The 23142-nt window shown below is 36.6% G+C and overlaps 1 protein-coding gene across 2 annotated transcripts in view; it reads left to right on the top strand.

Annotated features, from left to right (window-relative positions):
* The first annotated feature begins 29 nt into the window (after window positions 1-29).
* PSIP1 (PC4 and SFRS1 interacting protein 1) overlaps window positions 30-23142 on the top strand; it is a 40194-nt gene continuing 17081 nt past the window's right edge. The window contains exons 1-5 of one of the 2 annotated variants that reach the window (XM_010857031.1): window positions 30-230; window positions 3413-3489; window positions 16931-17069; window positions 19293-19397; window positions 20294-20356. In XM_010857031.1, the coding sequence (XP_010855333.1) occupies window positions 159-230; window positions 3413-3489; window positions 16931-17069; window positions 19293-19397; window positions 20294-20356 (456 nt within the window). In that variant the 5' untranslated portion in view covers window positions 30-158. The remainder of the gene's footprint in view (window positions 231-3412; window positions 3490-16930; window positions 17070-19292; window positions 19398-20293; window positions 20357-23142) is intronic. The other variant, XM_010857030.1, reaches the window with a different exon arrangement.

Here is a 23142-nt window from a genome sequence, read left to right as displayed (position 1 = left end):
GTGCTCTCCCTCGCAGGCGCGTCGGGGCACCCCGAGGCATCCTCCCCCTCCCGCCATCGCGGGAGCCGCGGCTCCCGACCGCCCTCCCGCATCCCCTCGCAGTCCGCACCGCCGCGCCTCCTCCCTGGGCTTCGGACCCTCGGCCTCGCCCCTGAAACATGACTCGCGACTTCAAACCTGGGGACCTCATCTTTGCCAAGATGAAAGGTTATCCTCATTGGCCAGCTCGAGTAAGTGATTTTTAGCCTTCGTGTTTAGCGGTGCTACCTTCCTCAGAGGCCTACTTCCTACCCTTTTCTCTTTTTTTTCCTCCCCCTCGTATCCTTTCTCTCCCTCGCTTTCCTTTCGTCTCATTTGTAACCTGATCTTTTTAGTTTTTTGCCCACTAATCTTCTGTGTAATTTAAAAATCCAGGTGTTTTGGCATACTTAGGTGTTTTCCTATGGTTGTGGACAGACTTTGGCAGGTTTTCTTAATAGGAAATATTTAAAGATGATGCCATTAATGTTCCATTGTAGGTGAAAACAAATACGGATTTTGTGTTTAAAAAAAACTGGCTTCCCTGGTGGCTCAGACGGTAAAGAATCGGCGACATTTTCCTAATTTTGAGTAAAATCCAAAATAGCAACGGAATCTATGCAGACTTGGGTGTCAAAAGGTTGTATGGAATTAAATTGAATTCATAGATATTCTTTCCTGTTTTATAGTTAATGAGGCCTTCTGGATCGACTGGTTCAGTGAAAGCTAGGACTGGGTATTCTGGAAAATTTTACAATAAGGTAGCATCAGAGAAAGTCTAGAAAATTCGTTTTTAAGTTTTTATTGGTGAAGTTTGCCTTATGACCTTGAAGAAGTTGTTCCACCTCTGATTGTTTCCCATAGGTGAAAGGAAGAGTAAACCCACATTCCTTGGTTCGCATGTAGTACAGAGAGGTGATTCAGAACTCAGGATTTTTTTGTGACATTTAGGAATTGAGACTGTCTTTCAAAAAAGCACCATTTTCAGAAAAAGATCTTTTATACTTCTAATATAGTGATAGAACCTGAAAAAGGTTGAACTCAGTAAGCTCAAGAGCCTTTTTAAATATACACATGATATTCTAAAGCTGTAATTTCCACTGATTTACTCTTCTTTGAGGAGTGTGTTTCTTAAAGATAATTAAATCCTATAGTTTCAATTATGTCAGCTGGGAGGAAAAATAAGCCATTGGTTACAAAGAATCATGGAGTTGCTGAGTGCTATCCAAGTGTAAAATGTTCACCATTTCTTAATTTTTCCCATCCAGCTGTAAGTCAGGTTTATAGATTTCCTTCCAACCTGGAAAGAATTTTTTCCCCCTAGTCTATTAAGTCTACCTTTTCACTTGGAGTCTTAGTGGAAAAATCCTTAATCATAATTTTTGTCTGTATATTTGACACTGTTTCCTTTGTTAACTCTATGTGGATTCTTTTACTCTATGTGGATTCTTTGACTTCCAAATAGATTGTAAAGTTCTCAGAGCAATAGATGTAAACTGAATTTCCTTATCATCCCCCCCATCCTTAGTACGTAAGTCATGCACTAAAAAACTATTTCATGTTTAAGTGGAGGATAGGCAAACTGAGATGGAGGATAGGCAAACTGAGAAGGTTTAAGGCCCCTCCAAGAGAACATTTTTTGTGGTTTGAGCCTGATTATTTTGAGGTGTTAGAAAATCTGAGGTTATGGGATACATCTTCATTCAAATTTCTATGCAGCAGTATAGTTTAAAACCAAATGGAAATGCTTTAAAAATTACTCTTCTAAATCATCTTTCCCACATGGTTCAGTCTGTTAGGCGACTAACAGTGCTAATAAAAGCAAAATAAAGTAGCCTCAGGAGGGCCAGAGTGTTTTATTTAATAAATGCTGCATTTACCAATTTGTATTGAAATGGAAAACTTTAGTCTCTTTTACCCTTTTTTTCTTAGAAACAGTTGCATTTAGATTTGATATTGTCTGTGTCTAAAATTGTATTCATTTTTCTATCTTTTCTGCAATCTTATGAATTCTAAGTCTTTGCTTTAGAGAGTTTAGAGTGTATATTTAAGGTCGCAGCTGGGAAAGTGACCACCAGTGTTCCAGTTTTGATTTTAACATTTTCTGTTTATCCCAAGCTTCGTTACTTTTTAAGTCTTGTGCTTTTTTGTAATCCTGTACCAATAATCATTTCTAAAGTCAATTTTTGAAAAATTGCCTTGTGTTTATTAAACTCTGTAAGTGCTAGACATTTGCATTGACTTTTAAAGCTGTTTGCTGGGAGAAAGCATATGATCTGAGATGACAGGAGTATCCCTTATCTTAAGGCCCCTAAGGATTTTTCGCAATTTGTGACAAAGCCGAAAAGACAGTACAGTCTTTATAGGTGAGGAAATTAAGTTCCTAAGGTGTTGGGTGCTAATGATTCTTTTTGATGGCTGAAACCTTCAGACTGCCAACCAGTGAAATCACCCTCATGGTCTTTTCTTAAACCATTTCTTTATGATCATACATAAGGAGCATAGTAGGTCTTCTGTTGGTTGTACCCTTGTTCAACAGATTTTTTTAAATTGAAATGTCTTTGAAATTTTGAAAGGACTAAATTAGAAATTTATTTCTATTTATTTCTAATTTTATTTCTATTTCTAGAACTGTATTATGAAATTTAAGTAAATAATGGCTAAATACTACTGTCTGATGGCCTTAACTCTGATAAGAGAGTAACAACTATTATAGATGTGTTCGACATAGCAGTACCTGATACCGTCTTCCTTACTTAATTAGAAGTATTAAAATATTAAAAGAGAAATGAAAAAGGAATAGGTAACCTCATGTTACTCAGCCATGTAGGTCTAAGATGTTTTCATAAGTATATGTTTCAGACTTGGAAAAGTACTGCTTTAACCTTTTTAATGTCTGGTTTTACATTACTCCAGTATTTGGATAACCTCTCTGCATAAATAGCATTTAAAATTTTTGAACAGATCCAGAGTTCCTTATCTGGAGTACTTAGGGCCAGATTTATGTGAACATTCAGAATTTGGGGTTTTAGAATGGTAGTGGTGGTCCATATACAATACATCTTTCTGTGATGAGGTCTAGGATGGCAAATGATAATCTAACATGGTATTTCTGCAGAGAAGCATCAGTAGAAATGCTAGATGGATAAAAGAAATGATGGAATAGCTTCAGTTTCTATGCAGGTTTTGCTATCACATGAGTTTTGAGAAATATATTGGTTTTCAGAGCTTCTTGAGTTTCAGAACTAGAGATAAGGGATTGTGGACCTGTAGAACCGGTCTATTTCACAGCAGATACCCTTTTGGATGTCTTGTTTTCAGTTTACTCTGGTCTGTTTAAGTGTGTATGATTTAAAAGATGTTAATTTTTCTGATTTTTTTTTTTTTTTTTTAGGTAGATGAAGTTCCTGATGGAGCTGTAAAACCACCCACAAACAAACTACCGATTTTCTTTTTTGGAACTCATGAGACGTAAGTCCTTTTAGCTCTAAAGGCAAATCAGAGTTAATTTAGCAGGTTCATTGGGTATATAACGAAAAGCAAGTAGGGGTTAATTAAGAGAAAATAATAAAGTAACAGAAAACATTAAAATCATCTTTGAACTTGGAAAAAAGTCTTCACGTGTCCCTTTTAAATTTATTTTTATGTTAAATTACACACTGCAGGTTTAACTTTTACTGGTACGGATGTCCTTAATCGTAAAAGATGTAGATTGATTCTCTCAGCAGTCAGAAAATAACCGATGGATGAGAAAGTGTGTAAGGAAAGTTTTAACAAGGTGTTCAGTATTCATATTTAGTGTAATTAGTGCTTTTTGTAGTGATGACCTGACACCCTATTTTAGGCTTTGTGATTTTAGCCACACTAATGGTATATTGTGGGAAAGGTGAAAAGAAATCTGAATAGTTCCTTCTCTGTGTATTTGTATGATTCTGGGAGCCACTGTTACTGCTCTGCTGCCCCTGGTGGATTTCTGGGCAGAAACTGATTTGGAGAAGCAAATTAATTTCTTAGAAATTGTAGCTGAATACTGAACCCTTACTTCTAGGTGCGGAGGATTATTCCAGGGGGTATCTCTTAATTTTGAAAAATAATATTACTACATGCCTATATTTTAATAGCCTTACAAGTAGCATATAACCTCACCAGTTTTGAACATTACGTTTAGACTTTGCAGTAATTTTGGTAGACTTGTTTACCTGGGTTCAGGTTGAACAAAACTGGTGCTACTCTAGTTAAAATTATATAATGGTATGGACCTAACAGAAGCAGAAGATATTAAGAAGAGGTGGCAAGAATACACAGAAGAACTGTACAAAAAAGATCTTCACGACCAAGATAATCACGATGGTGTGATCACTCATCCTAGAGCCAGACATCCTGGAATGTGAAGTTAAGTGGGCCTTAGAAAGCATCACTACGAACAAAGCTAGTGGAGGTGATGGAATTCCAGTTGAGCTGTTTCAAATTCTGGAAGATGATGCTGTGAAAGTGCTACACTCAATATGCCAGCAAATTTGGAAAACTCAGCAGTGGCCACACGCCTGGAAAAGGTCAGTTTTCATTCCGATCCCAAAGAAAGGCAATGCCAAAGAATGCTCAAACTACCGCACAATTGTACTCATCTCACACGCTAGCAAAGTCATGCTCAAAATTCTCCAAGCCAGGCTTCAGCAGTACGTGAACCGTGAACTTCCTGATGTTCAAGCTGGTTTTAGAAAAGGCAGAGGAACCAGAGATCAAATTGCCAACATCCGCTGGATCATGGAAAAAGCAAGAGAGTTCCGTAAAAACATCTATTTCTGCTTTATTGACTATGCCAAAGCCTTTGACTGTGTGGATCACAATAAACTGTGGAAAATTCTGAAAGAGATGGAAATACCAGACCACCTGATCTGCCTCTTGAGGAACCTGTATGCAGGTCAGGAAGCAACAGTTAGAACTGCACATGGAACAACAGATTGGTTCCAGATTGGAAAAGGAGTACGTCAAGGCTGTGTATTGTCATCCTGCTTATTTAACTTATATGCAGAGTACATCAGGAGAAACTCTGGACTGGAAGAAGCACAAGCTGGAATCAAGATTGCCAGAAGAAATACCAATCACCTCAGATATGCAGATGACACCACCCTTATGGCAGAAAGTGAAGAGGAACTCAAAAGCCTCTTGATGAAAGTGATAGAGGAGAATGAAAAAGTTGGCTTAAAGCTCAACATTCAGAAAACGAAGATCATGGCATCTGGTCCCATCACTTCATGGCAAATAGATGGGGAAACAGTGTCAGACTTTATTTTTCTGGGCTCCAAAATCACTGCAGATGGTGACTGCAGCCATGAAATTAAAAGACGTTTACTCCTTGGAAGGAAAGTTATGACCAACCTAGATAGCATATTGAAAAGCAGAGACGTTACTTTGCCAACAAAGGTCCGTCTAGTCAAGGCTATGGTTTTTCCAGTAGTCATGTATGGATGTGAGAGTTGGACTGTGAAGAAAGAACTGTGGTGTTGGCGAAGACTCTTGAGAGTCCCTTGGACTGCAAGGAGATCCATCCAGTCCATTCTAAAGGAGATCAGTCCTAGGTGTTCTTTGGAAGGACTGATGCTAAAGCTGAAACTCTAACACTTTGGCCACCTCGTGCGAAGAGTTGACTCATTGGAAAAGACTGATGCTGGGAGGGATTGGGGGCCCGAGGAGAAGGGGACAACAAAGGATGAGATGGCTGGATGGCATCACCAACTCATTGGACATGAGTTTGGGTGAACTCCGGGAATTGGTGATAGACACCCCACTCCAGTACTCTTGCCTGGAAAATCCCGTGTACGGAGGAGCCTGGTAGGCTGCAGTCTATGGGGTTGCTGAGGGTCGAACATGACTGAGCGACTTCACTTTCACTTCTCACTTTCATGCATTGCAGAAGGAAATGGCAACCCACTCCAGTGTTCTTGTTTGGAGAATCCCAGGGATGGGGGAGCCTGGTGGGCTGCCATCTATGAGGTCACACAGAATCGGAAACGACTGAAATGACTTAGCAGCAGCAGCAGGGAGGCCTGGGGTGCTGCAGTTCATGGGGTCACAAAGAGTCGGACATGACTGAGCGACTGAACTGAACTGAAGAGTGTCTACAATGACAACATTTGTTTAACATTGCTTAGCTACTATATGAACTTCCAAAAAATTTTTAAAAATAGCTTTATATGTAATTTACATCATAAAGTTGTGTAAAGTGTAAAATTCAGTGGGTGTTAGTATATTTACTTCCATAACCATTAGCAGTCACTCTTCATTTCCTGCCTCCTAGGCCTAGATACCCACTAGTTTACTGTCTGTCTAGACTTGCCAATTGTTGACATTTCATATTAATGACATCATGCAGTGCCACATAATTGTCTTCTTTAAAATCCAGTTTTAAAAAAATAAAATAAAATCCAGTTTTGAGTTCAGAACTGTGTTGGCCTTCACCATAATTACTTTGAGTATAAAAAGTTGAATATACTTTGAATATATAAATTTAATTAAAATGAATTTCTGATTATCTGTGATAATCTACCATTTAAAACTTCCATAAATTCAATAGGGAAGGTATCTTTTAATGAAAAATTGTGTAATCTCTATTGGAATAAGGGTTTTCAAAGTGTGGTCCCAGGTCAAGCTGCACCCTACATGGGAACAGCACATGGGAACTTTAGATAGGCATGCAAATTCCTGGACCCCACCCACCTAAGATTCACTAAATCAGAAATGGAGGTGTGGAGCCTAGCAGTCTATTTTAAATAGCCTTCCAGATAATTGGAATGCATGGGAAGATTGAATACTAACTATATCAGAGTAGTGTGAGTTAGACATTCCCTGGAATTTCTATGTATCCTTATGGTATTATAGACCTGGAGAAGGAGATGGCAAGGAGAATTCTGTGGACATAGAAGCCTGGCAGGCTACAGTCCATGGGGTTGCAAAGAGTTGGACACGACTGAGTGACTAATACATAGTATTATAGAACACATAGTCATTCTTATGTTAAATTTAGAAGAATGATCATCCCTTCCTCAACATTTAAAAATGAGGATTTTTATGTTGCAAATATCTGTAGATTATAAAGCAAAAGAAACTATGCCAAAGAACTAAATTTTCATAAGCATTGTTTGGTTAATAACATAACAGTGGTATTATTAACTGGGAAATGAAGATGGTGAATTACTAATATTCAAAAATTAGAACATATTCAGGAAATTAAGCAAATGATATTAAATTTTCATTTCAAAATGTACTTGTAGTTTTTGTGCCTCAGTGATCTCATAAATGCACTGTTACCTTTGGAAAGGCAGTGCTCTTGAATCTATTAGTCTGGTGACTTAACGTTTTGGTATTTAAGGTTAATTTTTAGAAACTGAATTGCGGTGAGTGTTTGCCTTTTTCCCCCTCAGGATTTGGGAGGGCGGTTATTTGAACCTTTCTGTTTGGAATTTGCATAAGTTGGAGTTTAATCCAGGAGCCTGTAGTTAAGAAGATGGGAAAGGAAGAACATGGAAGAAGAAATGACAGTTAGAAAACTAGATATTAATAAAAGTGAAAAGTAGTTTTAGTCACTCAGTCATGTTCAGCTCTTTGTGACCCCACAGAGCCTGGCAGGCTCTCCTGTCCATGGAATTCTCTGAGCCACCAGGGAAGCCCAGTTATTTGTAACTGATTTGTAAATAAGATTTTTTTTTTATTGTGAAGTTAGAGCAGAATCCCTTTGTAACTGCATTCGTTTCCTGAGCTACAAGCATTTGATATTTTGTAATTTTTTACGCCTTTCATAGTTAATTTATCCACCAAAGTTTTGAACACTATTTAACAGTGAGCTCTTATGTATACCAAACATGATGGGCTACTAGATGTTATAAAACTAATATACTGGAAACAGATTCTTAGTAAATGAGACTGACAGAGATTCAGTGCTTTTTGCTGGAACCAAAAATCTTAGTGTTATCCTTGATTTCTTATTATAGTCGTATCTGTTTCTTCCCCACATCTAGTCAGTCAGCAAGTCTTAATTCTTTTCCTTTAACATGCATTCTGATCTGCTTTTTTCCGCTCCTCTATGGCAACTTATGGAAAAGGCAATGGCACCCCACTCCAGAACTCGGAGGAGCCATGGGAGGTAGGCTGCAGACCATGGGGTCGAGAAGAGTCAGACACGACTGAGCGACTTCACTTTCACTTTTCCCTTTCATGCATTGGAGAAGGAAATGGCAACCCACTCCAGTGTTCTTGCCTGGAGAATCCCAGGGACGGGGGAGCCTGGTGGGCTGCCGTCTATGGGGTCGCACAGAGTCGGACACGGCTGAAGCGACTTAGCAGCAGCAGCAGCAGCATGGCACCTTAAGTTCATGCTGCAGTTACTCTTAGGAATAGTGTCCTGTCCCTATCTTGGGCTCAGCTTTTACTCTTCATATATAGTCAGAGTGATCTTGATATTTCAGTCAGATCATGTCATTTTCTCTGTCCAGAGCCTTTCAGTGACCTCCTTGTTAACATTACCAACAGACAAAAACACCCAAATTCTGTCTATAAATGCTGTTGTTAAATTCTTTCTTTTGGCTGTGCTGCAAGGCGTGTTGGAATCTTAGTTCCCTGATCACAAATCAGACCTGTGCCCCCTGCATTGGAAGCTCAGTCTTTTTTTATTTTTTGTTTTTTTAATTTTAATTGGAGTCTAATTACAATATTGGTTGTGGTTTTTGCCATACACTGACATGAATCAGCCACAGGTGTACATGTGTCCCCCATCCTGAACCCCCCTCCCACACCCCTCCCCATCCCATCTCTCTGGGTTGTCCCAGTGCACTGGCTTTGAGTGCCCTGTTCATGCATCAAACTTGGACTGGTCATCTATTTTACATATGGTAATATGTTTCAATGCTATTCTCTCAAATCATCCCACCCTCGTCTTCTCCAACAGAGTCCAAAAGTCTTTTCTTTCTATCTGTGTATCTTGCTGTTTCTCATATAGGGTCATCGTTACCATCTTTCTAAATGCCATATATATGCGTTAATATACTGTATTGGTGTTTTTCTTTCTGACTGACTTCACTCTGTATAATAGGCTCCAGTTTCATCCACCTCATTAGAACTGATTCAAGTGCATTCTTTTTGCTGAGCAATATTCCATTATGTATATGTACCCCAACTTTCTTATCCATTCATCTGCTGATGGACATCTAGGTTGCTTCCATGTCCTAGCTATTGTAAACAGTGCTGCAGTGAACATTGGGGTACATGTGTCTCTTTCAGTTCTCGTTTCCTCGGTGTATGTGCCCTGCAGTGGGATTGCTGGGTTGTATGGCAGTTCTATTTCCAGTTTTTTAAGGAATGTTCACACTGTTCTCCATAGTGGCTGTAGTAGTTTGCATTCCCACCAACAGTGTAAGAGGATTCCCTTTTCTCCACTCTCTCTCCAGCATTTATTGTTTGTTGACTTTTTTTTGTTTTGTTTGTTGACTTTTTGATAGCAGCCATTCTGACCAGCGTGAGATGGTACCTCATTGTGGTTTTGATTTGCATTTCTCTGATAATAAATGATGTTGAGCATCTGTATGTCTTCTTTAGAGAAATGTCTGTTTAGTTCTTTGGCCCATATTTTGATTGGGTCACTTATTTTTCTAGAGTTGAGCTACACGAGCTGTTTGTATATTTTTGAGATTAATTATTTGTCAGCTGCTTTGTTTGCTATTATTTTCTCCCATTCTGAAGGCTGTCTTTTCACCTTGCTTATAGTTTCCTTCATTTTGCAAGAGCTTCTAAGTTTAATTAGGTCCCATTTGTTTATTTTTGCTTTTATTTCCATTACTCGGGGAGGTGGGTCATAGAGGATCTTGGCTGTGATTTATGCCAGAGAATGTTTTGCCTATGTTTTCCTCTAGGAGTTTTATAGTTTCTGGTCTTAGAAACTATTTAGATCTTTAATCCATTTTGAGTTTATTTTTGTGTATGGTGTTAGAAAGTGTTCTAGTTTCATTCTTTTACAGGTAGTTGACCAGTTTTCCCAGCACCGCTTGTTAAAGAGATTGTCTTTTTTCAATTGTATATTCTTGCCGCCTTTGTCAAAGATAAGATGTCCATAGGTGTGTGGATTTATCTCTGGCCTTTCTATTTTGTTTCATTATCTATATTTCTGTCTTTGTGCCAGTACCATATTGTCTTGATGACTGTAGAAGCTCAGTCTTAACCACTGAACCACCAGGCGAGTCCCCACAAGTGCTGTTTTATAACACCCTGTGTGAACTAGTCTATTCTTACCTCTCCAACCTCATCACATTTTCTTTTTTACTGTTACACAGATGTATGTTGTCTCAGGTCCTTCCTGACTGAAGACCTATCTTTCCCAACAAAGAGAAACGGATTTTCAGTCATTTAGCTCTTAGCTCATATCCTCTTTTTTTATGCTTATTTTTCCATTGCAGTGATGACTAAATTTTATTTTTTTTCTTTTCCTTCACCCACAAGTGAAAAGCTTGGAGAGCAGGAACCTTGTCTGTCTTGTTTATCATTATTTACTTAAGTGCCCAGCACATAGTAGCTGTTAAATAAATGTTTGGTAATAGACTGAAAGCTCTATGACCTAGATAAAATCAATTTGTTGATGATGAATTTGCTGTCCATTAGCTAGCATTTCTATAGTGTTTAGGACAGCTGGATCAGAAGAGTGTTTTGAATCCTGCCTTTTATCTATCTGCTCTATGACCTTGAGCAGGTTTACTTAGCCTTGTCCTTCTCTTCCTTGTACAATGGGAACAATAAAATAGAATTCAAGGTGCAAATAAGATACTACATGAAAGATGCTTAAAACAGTGCTTGGCATGTATTAAACATGAAATGTCAACTATTAGGAATTAAAAATAATGTTGCATATTATTTTTCCACAACTTGTAAGCATGCTTATTAGATTGTTTGCAGTGCAGTTTGTTTTGCTGACTAATTATCATTGTTAATTGAGGGAATACTCTCATCCAGGTCTACGTATTTCTCTCTAAAGTCTAGACATTTTTAAATGAAGATAGTGTTTTTGACACTTTATTTCTTTACTGCTCTTACTTGTTTTAATTCAAAGATGTTAGATGCTCAGTTCTAGGAACTTTGAAACTATCCATCACAGGTTGTTTCAAAACCTGCCTACTATAGAGTTATTAGGAGTGAAGGTGAATGGGAAAGTTCTACTAGTTGGTCAGTTTTTTGTATCACCTATCCACAAGAAAGGAATGAAAAAATGAATCATAGGATAGGATTTTATTTTCTTCTACACTGAGTTGTTCTATATAATTTCAGTACTACAGACATAGTTGTATGTGTTGGTGTGGAGTTTGTATGATTTCTTATAATGAGAGGAACTATTTCTTCATCTCTGTATTGTCAGGTTCCTGGCACATAGTAGATGTATCAATTGTCTATTGAGTCATTTTCTGTCATAAAGTAGTGAGTGCTGTTATAAAATGTAGTTTAAAACAGTATGTTTCATATTTTGTGATTTAATAATAGGGAAATGAAACATCAAGTTATAGTCAGTGTTTTAAAAGGTATAAGTTTCTGTATTATATTATTAATTGACAACAGTTAAATGAGTTTTGAGCTTCAAGTCTTCAGCCATGATAAATTTCCCTATCCCATTTTTTTATATGCAACTTCTGGTTTGCTTTAAAGGACTCTTTTAGGTGTATGGTAATTGAGTTTTTCTGAGGCATGTATGTGTATGTTCTTGAAGGTATATTCATTGTTTCCAGAAAAGTGACTTTAGAGAGATGACTGCTTTTATGTGTACTTGGATTCTGAAAAATCGGGGTAAACAGGAACACACTTTAGGTATATACCATGTAAGAAACACACTTGCAGGCTTTGGAATTATTTAAGTTGCTTCAGAATTATAAAATTAATACTGTAGTTAATGATTTGCTTTTTCTTAAGACATTTTCCATTAGCTTTAATCCTTGTGGGCTTTGACAATTGGTATTTGAACTGAGTTCATATGTATAGGGATATGGCATCAGTATTTTATTAATATATGTCAGTGTTTCAGAGACTGTATTACAGTGGTTAAAGGGAATCTGTTTAAGGGAACATTGTACAGAGTGAAGGCTCTGCTATTTAATAGCTCAGTAACCTTGCTTGCATCAGTAAATCTTTCTGGCTTTCAGTTTTCTAATCTTTAACAGGAAGATCTTGGTGATCCCTAACTTTCCTTTCAGCTTTGGAATTTGGTGGGTAATGTGCTTTCAATTAATGCATATCTTTTTCTTAAAAATTTTTTTAAACAACATTAAAAGGAAGCACATCATTTTTACTGTTTTTCAGGGGAAAAAACCCTAAACCTATTACTGTTTTTAATGTATTTTCTTTGAGATTTATATGTCATTTAAAAATTGAAAGCTTTGAAGGATGAATCAAAGCTACAGCTACAGAAGGTTGTGCCCTTGGGGACTAGTGATGGCTGCTTAAAAATTAATCTGATCCCTGTTCACCAAACCTATGGGATTGTATCCCTGGGGAGGATTCTTTTGTGTGTGCATGTGTTTTCTTCTTATTTTTTTAAAATTGAAATGTAATTGATACATACCGCACAAGTTTAATATATGTTGATTTTGATACATTTATATATTGCAGTGTTATTACCACCATGAATTGATACATTTATATATTGCAATATGCTTACCTACCACCATAGCGATAGCTAACGCCTCCAACCTGCATCAGGTCCTGTAATTAGTCATTTTCTTTTTTGTGGTGACAAATGGGAGGATTCTTTTTTCATCCACCATAATTGTTTGAATCTCATTAAGGAGCTCTGTAGTCTTGAACATACCATTTGAGGCAGCAGTTCTACTTAGAATTTATTAGGAAAATATGTGAAAAGATGGAGTAATACATTATTTATTATAGTTACATTTTATAATAGAAAATTTGATACAGGAAATGGTCCGACAGTAGACAAATTAATTTTGGGAAAGTTATTCAGTGAAATAGTATTTAGCTGTTAAGTAACTGTTGATGTGAAAACATGTTCATTATAATTTGAAAAAATATTTATGGGTCAGTAGCATATACATTGGAGAAGGCAATGGCACCCCACTCCAGTACTCTTGCCTGGAAAAATCCCATGGATGGAGGAGTCTGGTGGGCTGCAGTCCATGGGGTTGCTAGGAGTTGGACGCGACTGAGCGACTTCACTTTCCCTTTTCACTTTAATGCATTGGAGAAGGAAATAGCAACCCACTCCAGTGTTCTTGCCTGGAGAATCCCAGGGACGGGGGAGCCTGGTGGGCTGCCGTCTATGGGGTCGCACAGAGTCGGACACAACTGAAGCGACTTAGCAGCAGCAGCATATACATGAAAATTACGTGTTTATGTAGGTACATATGCTACAAACAAGTGGGTGAAAACAGTGGCTATCTGTAGTTGGTAAAGTTCTGGATCATTTTTGTTTTCTTTGGACTGTGCTATTCACTGAAAAATATTTTAACAACTTTATTAAGATGTTAATATCCCAAACAATTCAGTTAAAACATATAATAGATCTTAGTATATCCAGAATTAAATAGCCCTTAGTACAATTTTAGAACATCTTCATCGTACCAAAAAGAAACCCTGTACCCATTAGCAGTTACTTCTTGTTTCTCCTGTCTCTCCCCTGTATTGCCATAGGGAACCATTAATCATTAAAAAAAAAATTTATTTTTATTTGACTGTGCTGGGTCTTAGTTGCAGCACTTGGGTTCTTTACTTGTGGCATGCAAAGTCTTAGTTGCAGTATATAGGATGTAGTTCCCTGACCAGAGGTAGAACCCGGGCTCCCTGCTTTGAGACCATGGGGTCTTAACCGCTGGACCACTAGGGAAGTCCTGGGAATCAATAATCACTTTGCCTATTCTGGGTATTTCATACAAATTGAACTGTACAATATGTGGTCTTTAATGACTTTTGCTGCTGTGCTGCTGTAAACACTTGGCGTACAAGTGTTTGTGTAAATGTATCAGAAAAGGCAGGAGAGGTAAGAGACGTGGGTTCAGTCCCTGGGTTGGGAATATCCCCTGGAGGAGGGCATGGCAACCCAATTTCCTTATACACTATCAGTAATAGTGCATTTAATATTTTGACAACTTTTGAAGGTTATGAAACAATTGTAAGTTTTCCTATCTTTCAATAAGATTGCCTTGCATGGTCATTTTTGTGGTCTCTTGTTGTCATGCAAAGTGGGGACCACCTGTTTTGTGAAAAGAAAAATAATCCATATAAATTTAACTGAAACCTTTATACACTAAGTAATACCATGATGGGATCAATTGTGATTGAGAGCAGGAGGAGAAGAGGGCGTCAGAAGATGAGATGGCTGGATGGCATCACTGATGCAATGGACATGAACTTGGACTAACTTTGGGAGATGGTGAGGGACAGGGAGGCAGGCCTGGTGTGCTGCAAGAGTCGGATGCGATTGGACAACAAAACAATCAGTTTTTTCTTTTGAATAGCGTTTTGGTTTAGAATCATTTAAAAATGCCCCATGTTTGAGGTTTTAAGACATTTTTCTGTAATTTTATTAAATATTTAATATTTTAAGGTCCCTTCCACTTCTTGAAGTTCATGGTGCCACCAGTTTTGAACCCTTTGGGGATTTCAAACTATAAATTAGTCTGACTTTCTGTATTGCTGTTTAGTACCCAACTTTCTCAGTCTTTACAGCTTCCAAATCTGGTAACATCTCTTAGCCTTATAGAAGTTGTGAGGTTTTAGAAGGGAGAATTACTTTGTGTTTACCAGAAGTATATATTGTATATTTGATGGAGTTTTAATTCAAGTCATTTACTTGGAATTTGGAGATGATTATGCTGGAGAAATTGCTTTACTGTTTTAACTAAATATGTTAAATTTTCAAAGCTTAGATTGCGGGTAGGAGTGAATAATGCTTAGTAAAAATCTGAATTTCTAGATCACTTGAAATCATGATAATTTGTGTGCCTTAACTGATGTGCAATTAAAATACATGGATACTTTTGAGTATTTGTAAACTGAAAAATTTAAATAATAATTAAAGCTGACTTATATAATTGATCATATTTAAGTAGAGCTCTTAGTCTCTTGTTGAAATTTTATTCTAAAGCCTTTTAAAATATTCTAAACTAGAATGTTAACTGTAGTCATAGGTCCCTAATTCTTAAAAAATTTCAGCAGATATGGAATTTGTGATACATAATTAATAATTAGTAATCTTAAATTGTAGCATATTTTAGAGGAAATGAGTAGTAATTTGATTTTCCTCTTGCTTTGGAGAATACATATATATCAACTATTATGGCAAAAACCTTATACATTCTCTGTATCTACCTTTATAGGATTGACAAACTTCTGCAGAACTGACTGACCTAGGGAGATAAACAAGGGGTTTGTTCTAGGGATTATATCTAAAGACATATATATATACACACACACACACACACAAATAGTTGATTGTCATCATTCACAGGTTCCATATTTATGAATTTGCCTGCTTACTGAAATTACTTGTAATCCTGAGTCATTAACTGTGGGGTCTTCATGGTACTGTCTGTGTGCAGTGGCAAAAAATGGAGTAACTTGATGTACGCATTCCTAGCTGAGGCTGAAGGAAGGCTGTGCTCTGCCTTGTTTCAGCTGTCATACTGTAAACAAGTGTCCTTTTTGCAGTCTGCTTAGTGTCATGGATTTTGCATTTTTGTGCCTTTTCCTTGGTCATTTTGTTTTTTATCAGTCAGTTCAGTTCAGTCACTCAGTCATGTCCAGCTCTTTGAGACCCCATGGACTGCAGCACGCCACGCCTCCCTGTCCATCGCTAACTCCCGGAGTTTACTCAAACTCATGTCCATTGAGTAGGTTATGCCATCCAACCATCTCCTCCTCTCTCGTCCCCTTCTCCTGCTTTCAATCTTTCCCAGCATCAGGGTCTTTTCAAATGAGTCAGTTCTTCGCATCAGGTGGCGAAGAACCTGTTGTTGTTTATAATAGCACCCTAAAGTGGTGCTGAAGTGCTGGTCAGTGTTCCTCAGTGCAAGAAGACTGCTATGCCTTTACGGAGAAAACGAGTGTTACATAAGCTGTTGGCTGTAAGTTCAGTGTTAATGAATTACCGATATATATTAAACAAGGTGTCTTTAAACAGAAAAATGCATAAAACAATGTTATATATTGATTGGTTGACAAAAATATGACCAGAGGAACCTACCCTGTATTTTCCTCTGCAGCAGTGGTATAGTATTTCCTTAATTCGGTGTTCATGGTGACATTTTAGAATACAATTATCATGAATAAAAGAATTGACTAAAATAAATATGTGTATACATGTACATGTGTATATATGTGCATACACACATAAATGAACAAACTAGTGATAAGGTCTGATTCCCTCATTGAATACAATAACATTGAACATTTATTCCAAAAATCTACACACATAAATAAAAATTAAAACATACATATACCTTATTGACAGTGTTTTGAGTTGTATAATATTCCAAATTACTTTGAAGTAAAAGTACAGTTGGAATTCATTTAACTGTATTGATTAATGTGGTCTTGTCTTTTTTTTTTTCATTTTTATAGCAAAATTTGTAAAATTACACAAAATTTACCATTTTAATCATTTTCAAATGTACTGTTTAGTGGCATTCAGTACATTATTGTGCAGCTTGTGTGTTTTTTTAAATAGAATTATGGATCTAGGATTAAATTTCTGACTGAATTTAATAAAGGTGTTTGGAATTAAACAGTTATTTGTGGCTACCCTTTAACTTATGTATGATGTTTAATGCATTTAGATTAAGAATTTTTGATAATTGTGTTCATAGAGTAGTGTTATTTAATCACTTACATTTGAGATTGCGTTACACTCATATTTCCCCCCCTCCTTTTTTAGTGCTTTTTTAGGCCCAAAGGACATATTTCCTTACTCAGAAAATAAGGAAAAGTACGGCAAACCAAATAAACGAAAAGGCTTTAATGAAGGTTTATGGGAGATAGATAACAATCCGAAAGTGAAATTTTCAAGTCAACAGGTGCGTCATATTACATAAAACTTAGTTTAGTATTACTTAACTCAGTTTTGGTGAATAATCAGTATTCTAGCTATAGAAAAATAATTGAAGAGCCTTGTAAATTTCAGATGAAGTTTTTGTGAGGTTGAACCTTGGACTTTTATATCTAGATAACTGAAAATATTGCCTTCGTGGTCAAACAGATCTCAGAAAGCTAGGAAATATTCAGTTATTTAAATCCTGATTGGAAGTTTATTTAATGTATTGAATTTAAAGCCATATGTACTGTTTTCTTAAATTTAGGTTCAATAACTAAAAAGGATATGTTTTTTATTTTAATTCCTAAATCTATAAAATTAGAATATGAACTTCATGTGGGTTAAATTAAATATGTGACAAAAATACTTATAGCACTGTGCAAATCATATTTGTTTTTGGTTTCTATAAGAGCAGCCTTTAAACCTTTTTATTCTGGGTTTGTGTGTGTGTGTGTTGTGTGTGTGTGTATGTATTCAGACTTGAGTTTTTAAAACCTGGATGAGTGTGAGTAAACCTGAAGGAAATAGCAACACACTGAAAATTTTGCAAGTTTGCATCTTTTAATCTATATGTTTTTTAGTTCTTTGTCTGTGCCAGGCTTTTTTCTCTTGTTTGAAACCTTCAGAAGCTGTTGTGTCTGGAATATTTAAATTTTTGATTTTACAGGGCTGCATTAGATGATCCTAAGTGCCTTCATTAGGCACCCAAAAGTTATTTGTTACAGTACTTACATCATAATTGCTTCTGTACTAGTGTTAACTGCCACAGGCTTGTTCTATCAACAGAGAAGTTGTATGTGTCCTGTGTGCCTGGCATTGGTATATATGGAGAGAATAGTTATCCACTAAATGTTTGTTGCACAAATGTAAGAACTGATGAATGATTACCCATCCTTACTGCCTTGACTGTGTAATGGGAGTCCCAAGAGACTGAGTTGATTATTTCCTGAAAATAACTTTTTGTGATTTAACTTGGATTATGCATCCTATGAATGTGCCTTCAAAGTCATTTTCATTCTCCAGATTGTCTTGCATAGTCACTCTATTCTCTGTTCCCATCTACCTACTTAATCTCCAGGTAGTTTTCATTATACATGTTGATACTTGGAGTTTTCTATTTCACAGTGAAATATTTGGTTGGTTGTGTGCATGAAACCCAACAATTTTCTGTTCTTGACATTAAGTGTGAATGATGATGCTGGTGTGATGTACTCTGTGTTCCCAGCCCAGAACATCCTCAGTGGCACATTCCTGGGGTTTGGTGCAAGCATTCAAGCCCAAACTTACATAAAAGAAACACCAAAAATTTGCCATCATTAATTTATAAATATCTCTATAGTGCTATAAGTAATTTTGGACACATTTGTACATTTTTTTAAATACCTTTATAAAATTTGTGGATTATCAGCATTGATTTTTTTTACAAAAAAGGAAAAGGGTTAACAGTGTAGAAGACTAGCCAAAGGAAGAAGCTAGAAAGGTGCACAGTTTGGATTACATTGCCATCGTCTTGTAAATACATGCTTTACCCTCACCTCTGGTTGTCATCATTTTGGTTGGTATTTTGAAACTCTAGGTGACCCTAAGTCACCTGTTTACAAGTATTTTCTCATCTGGGGGTACTTTTAAAAACTAATGATTATTGACTCCCGTTCAGTGTCTGTTAAATCAGAATCACTTAAGTTTGGGTTTCAGGAATCTGCATTTTAAATAAACTAAGTTTGAAATATAGATCAGTCAAGGTCCTTAAATAAAGTTTTGATATATATAGATAGATAGATAGATATACTTTTTTAGATTAGCTTCTTTAACCAGAATATTACAGTAGTTGAATATAGTGTAGGTCTGTGCTGTTCTAAATCACCTTACATTGTATCTTGTTGGATGTTCGTTAGAACATCAGGGTGGTATTCTTTGTTGTCAGTAATGCCTAACGCAGCGAGCCGCGTTAGGCGTTACTGACACTTTGTAATTGTACTTTTAATTTCTGCTTCATCATTTTATCTGCTGAGCTTGTATCCGTCAGTTGCAGGAATAATAGCATTTAAAACTGTTTATAAATTGTGCATATTAGAAGTATCCTGTGCAACAGAAATAAGGGTACTTTTCTAGCTTTCTTACAAACAGGCTTTGATTTTTTATGGGCACAAATTTTAAAGTTGGGATAAAATTGTTTTGTGAAACTAATAGATTCGATTGTTCATAGGCATCAGCTAAACAGTCAAATGCGTCATCTGATGTTGAAGTTGAAGAAAAAGAAACAAGTGTATCAAAGGAAGATACCGACCATGAAGAAAAAGCCAGCAATGAGGTGTGTTTAATTTCTCTTGCATTCTAAATCCATCTTGTTGCAAGGAAGAATTGTAAAATGAGTTGATTGTGGCAAAGTAGAAAATAATCTTTAAAGTAGTCAAGTAATTAATGGGAAAATATTAAAGACTTATTTCCTTGTGTGAATATTAAATATTATAAAATATTTTTTTCGTTTTTATACTTTCTGGCTGCTCCAGGTCTTAGTTGTAGCCTGTGGAAAGGAGTCTTTAGTTGCAGCACATGGAATCTAGTTTCCTGATCAGGGATCCATCCCAAGCCCCCTGTATTGGGAATGCGGAGTTTTAGCTACTGGACCACTAGGGAGGAGGACCTTGGATGTTGTTAAGTTACTTTGCTGTGCAAAATATGAGGTACAGCTAAAAGACTGGCTTACTGTTTGTTAGGAATATTTTTAAAGCGAGGTGTTGTAGATGGATGTATGGGAAAGGACATTGAACCAAATTTTTAGAAACCTATGTTTATTTCCAACTCCGTATTTGATTATCTGAATGGAATACTTATTTAGCCCTTCTAGGCTTCATAAAATTGTTATATGATCAAGTCCTGACCACCTCTTAACATTAACAGTCCTAAAACTGAAGATTCTGCTGTAGAAAGAGTCATGTTTTGTAAATTTAAATAGACAAACTTCCCAGTGTACTAGCAAGTGTGACTTTAATATTTGATCTGACAAATTTTTTTGTTTTTTTGGACAGATACCAGTAATTCCTCTTACTTCGTAATGATAATATTAAGACTTTCAAAGTTTATAATTTCAAACAAGTTCCCTAGTTCTTTCAGTGAAACATGTTTGTGATTTTTAATTTAAGAAATTTTCTTTCAGTTGTGGCATAATTTATCAGTTTCATCTTTTCTTTTTTTTTTTTTTTATAGGATGTGACTAAAGCAATTGACATAACCACTCCAAAAGCTGCCAGAAGAGGGAGGAAGAGAAAGGTAATTCTACAGCTTAACCACAGAGATCTTAAAAGAATTTTTATTTTAGCTGGATTGAGGAAGTGTAGATAGTGAAAAAACTGTACTGTTTAAACTTAGCGTTTCACTCTTAAGTCCTTATTGTAAAGGATAGGTTATGTTTACATATTAAAACTGTTGCTTTCTTAATGATACAACATGCTTAAGTTGCTGCTGCTGCTAAGTCGCTTTAGTCGTGTTTGACTCTGTGTGACCCCATAGACGGCAGCCCACCAGGCTCCTCTGTCCCTGGTATTCTCCAGGCAAGAATACTAAAGTGGGTTGCCATTTCCTTCTCCATTGCATGCATGCTAAGTCACTTCAGTCGTGTCCGACTCTGTGCGACCCTATGGACAGCAGCCCTGCAGGCTCCTCTGTCCATAGGATTCTCCAAGTAAATACTGGAATGGGTTGCCATTTCCTTCTCTCTCTTTAAGTTGAATGATAAAATAAAATGCACCAATTTTCATTGCTTTTTATGTTGCTGCCTTAAGTTTTCTTTATAAAATGGATAATATATATACTTAAAAGATTATTGAGAGGATTAAATCAATTAAGACATATAAAATATTTGTAATAAATCCTTATATATGGTAAGTGCTTTATAAATGTCCACTATTATGCTGTTGTTACTACTTTACAACATTGTTGCATGAAATGAGAGGATGTGACAGTTTGGGATGAAGTACATCTTAGGATTTTAATTAATGTTTTCTTCTTTCCTATGTGAAGTTTTGTTCATCACACCTTTTTCTGACCTAGTTATGTCTCAGACATAACTAGGTCAGAAAAACTATTATTATATGACAAAGCTACAAAGAAAACTTGTGTTCAGTTTGTTTTTCTTTTAATGGCAAATTATGCTATTAGTTTATTGTTTTGGCCAAGCCACACAGCACATGGGATCTTGTTATGCAGCACGTGGGATTTTAGTTCCCTCACCTGGGATTGAACTCATGCCCCCTGCAGTGGAAGCACAGATTCTCACAATTCTCAACTGCTTCACCACCAGGGAACTCCAAGGGCTCAGTCTTTTAAAAAGGGTTGATTGTTCTTTTTTCTCTCGTAGTACTGTAGTGTGAGTTCAGCATCTTTAATTACAGCCACTGTAATTATTTGTTTTCATATTTTATTTCCAGTGGCTTTTTATCCCCTGTGGGGGGTGTGTGTGTGAAGGGGCTATGATAACTTGAACAAGATTTTAAAAGATAGGCAGAATTTTGACAGGCAGATGGAGGAGTAGGGGAGGACAGACGCATAAGAGAAAACTTTGCTTCAAACATTTCTAGTGTTGCATTTCAGTATTATCAGACCATAACATATGAGGGAAACAAGTATGAAAACACCAGTGTGTTAACTTCAACTTAGACAACTGGTGGATAGCCATTGAATCATTTTAAATTTCAGATACTTCTCCTTTTAAAGCAGTGTAAATGTGGGAATTGAATTGAAGCAGAGTGAGACTAGTTTCCTGATAAATTGATTCAGAATTTTGGTACTCACTTGACTGGCCCAGGCAGAAAATCATCAGTGAATAGGAAGATAATGTCTTTGTTCTCACTGAATTACATTTTTGTTGAGACAGACAGTAAATACATAAGACAATTAAAATGGAGAGTTATGATTGTGACTTGGTAACTAAATTACAAAAACCTTTCTAAAGAGTTAGCCTCACATTTTTAGTGGTGTAGGTGAAAGATGGGATGCTGAGAGCACCTTAGGGGGTTAATAGTTGATTGAAAGTGGGTGTGAAGGGAGGAGGAGAAGCCAGGATGACTTAGGGTGTTGGCTTGGATGACTGGATTATATACTGAGATGCAGGAGATGTTTTGGGAGTAGAGGTTGAGGGGAATGTGGAACACCTTTGAGAATTAGACTGAAAATATCTATTTCTCTGACACCAAAAGGGGTAAAGGTAGAAGTTACAGATGTGGTCTCATAAATACAGGATATTAGATGGTTAGTCAAGGGGGAAAGTTTACCAAGAACCACACAGAAACCAGAATCCTGAGGTAATATAGTGGCCATGAAAGGTTGCCTTGTAAAACTATGGTGGAGAATGAACTGTCAGGAGAAAATCTAAGAGAAGCTATCAAGATAAAGAAGGAAAGAATTTTAAGAATGAGGGAGTGGTTAGTAGTGTCCTGATGCAGAGGGGGCCCAGTAAGGTTTGACAGTTAGGATCTGCCAGGATACTTTAAGATCAAATGGTAAGAACAGGTGAAGTAGACTAAAGAATAAAATGTTTAATGTTAACATTACACTGTGGTTTTGAAGTCTTTGAAGTGAGGAGAGAGAATGCAACAAGGATTTGCCATGGTTAAGGGAGGGTGTTAAAGTAAAAAAAAAAAAAAAAAGAGAGGCTTTAACACCTTTTCTTTGTGAAACCAGGAAATAGCAAAGATATTGAGTTTAAATTATTGAAAGTTAATAATGCTGAGTGAGAGAAAAGGGAGAACACATTTAAAGAAACTGACTTAATGGGAAAGAGACATTTTACATCTTTTATAATATTGAAGGGAATAGACTACTAAAAATTTCTAGGGGAGACTTGGAAATTAAGGGACTCCCTTCCTGCTAGCCTCAGTCTCTCCCTTCTCCCTCACTGAATTCAAAGCAAGACTGCATAAATAGTATAAGGCAAGAAGAAAGGATTGAAAGTTTATGCTAGAGGGAGGAGAAGGAAAGGCAATGACAAAAGACAGGGTAAAGGATTAATGGATAACTTTGACTACAAATGAAGCTGCATAAAATAGAATGCATGTTTA

This window comes from Bison bison, unplaced genomic scaffold (genome assembly GCF_000754665.1).
Source record: "Bison bison bison isolate TAMUID 2011002044 unplaced genomic scaffold, Bison_UMD1.0 scf7180017864376, whole genome shotgun sequence".
In the NCBI taxonomy this organism is placed as follows: domain Eukaryota; kingdom Metazoa; phylum Chordata; class Mammalia; order Artiodactyla; family Bovidae; genus Bison; species Bison bison.
This window is presented reverse-complemented; position numbering and strand designations above follow the sequence as displayed.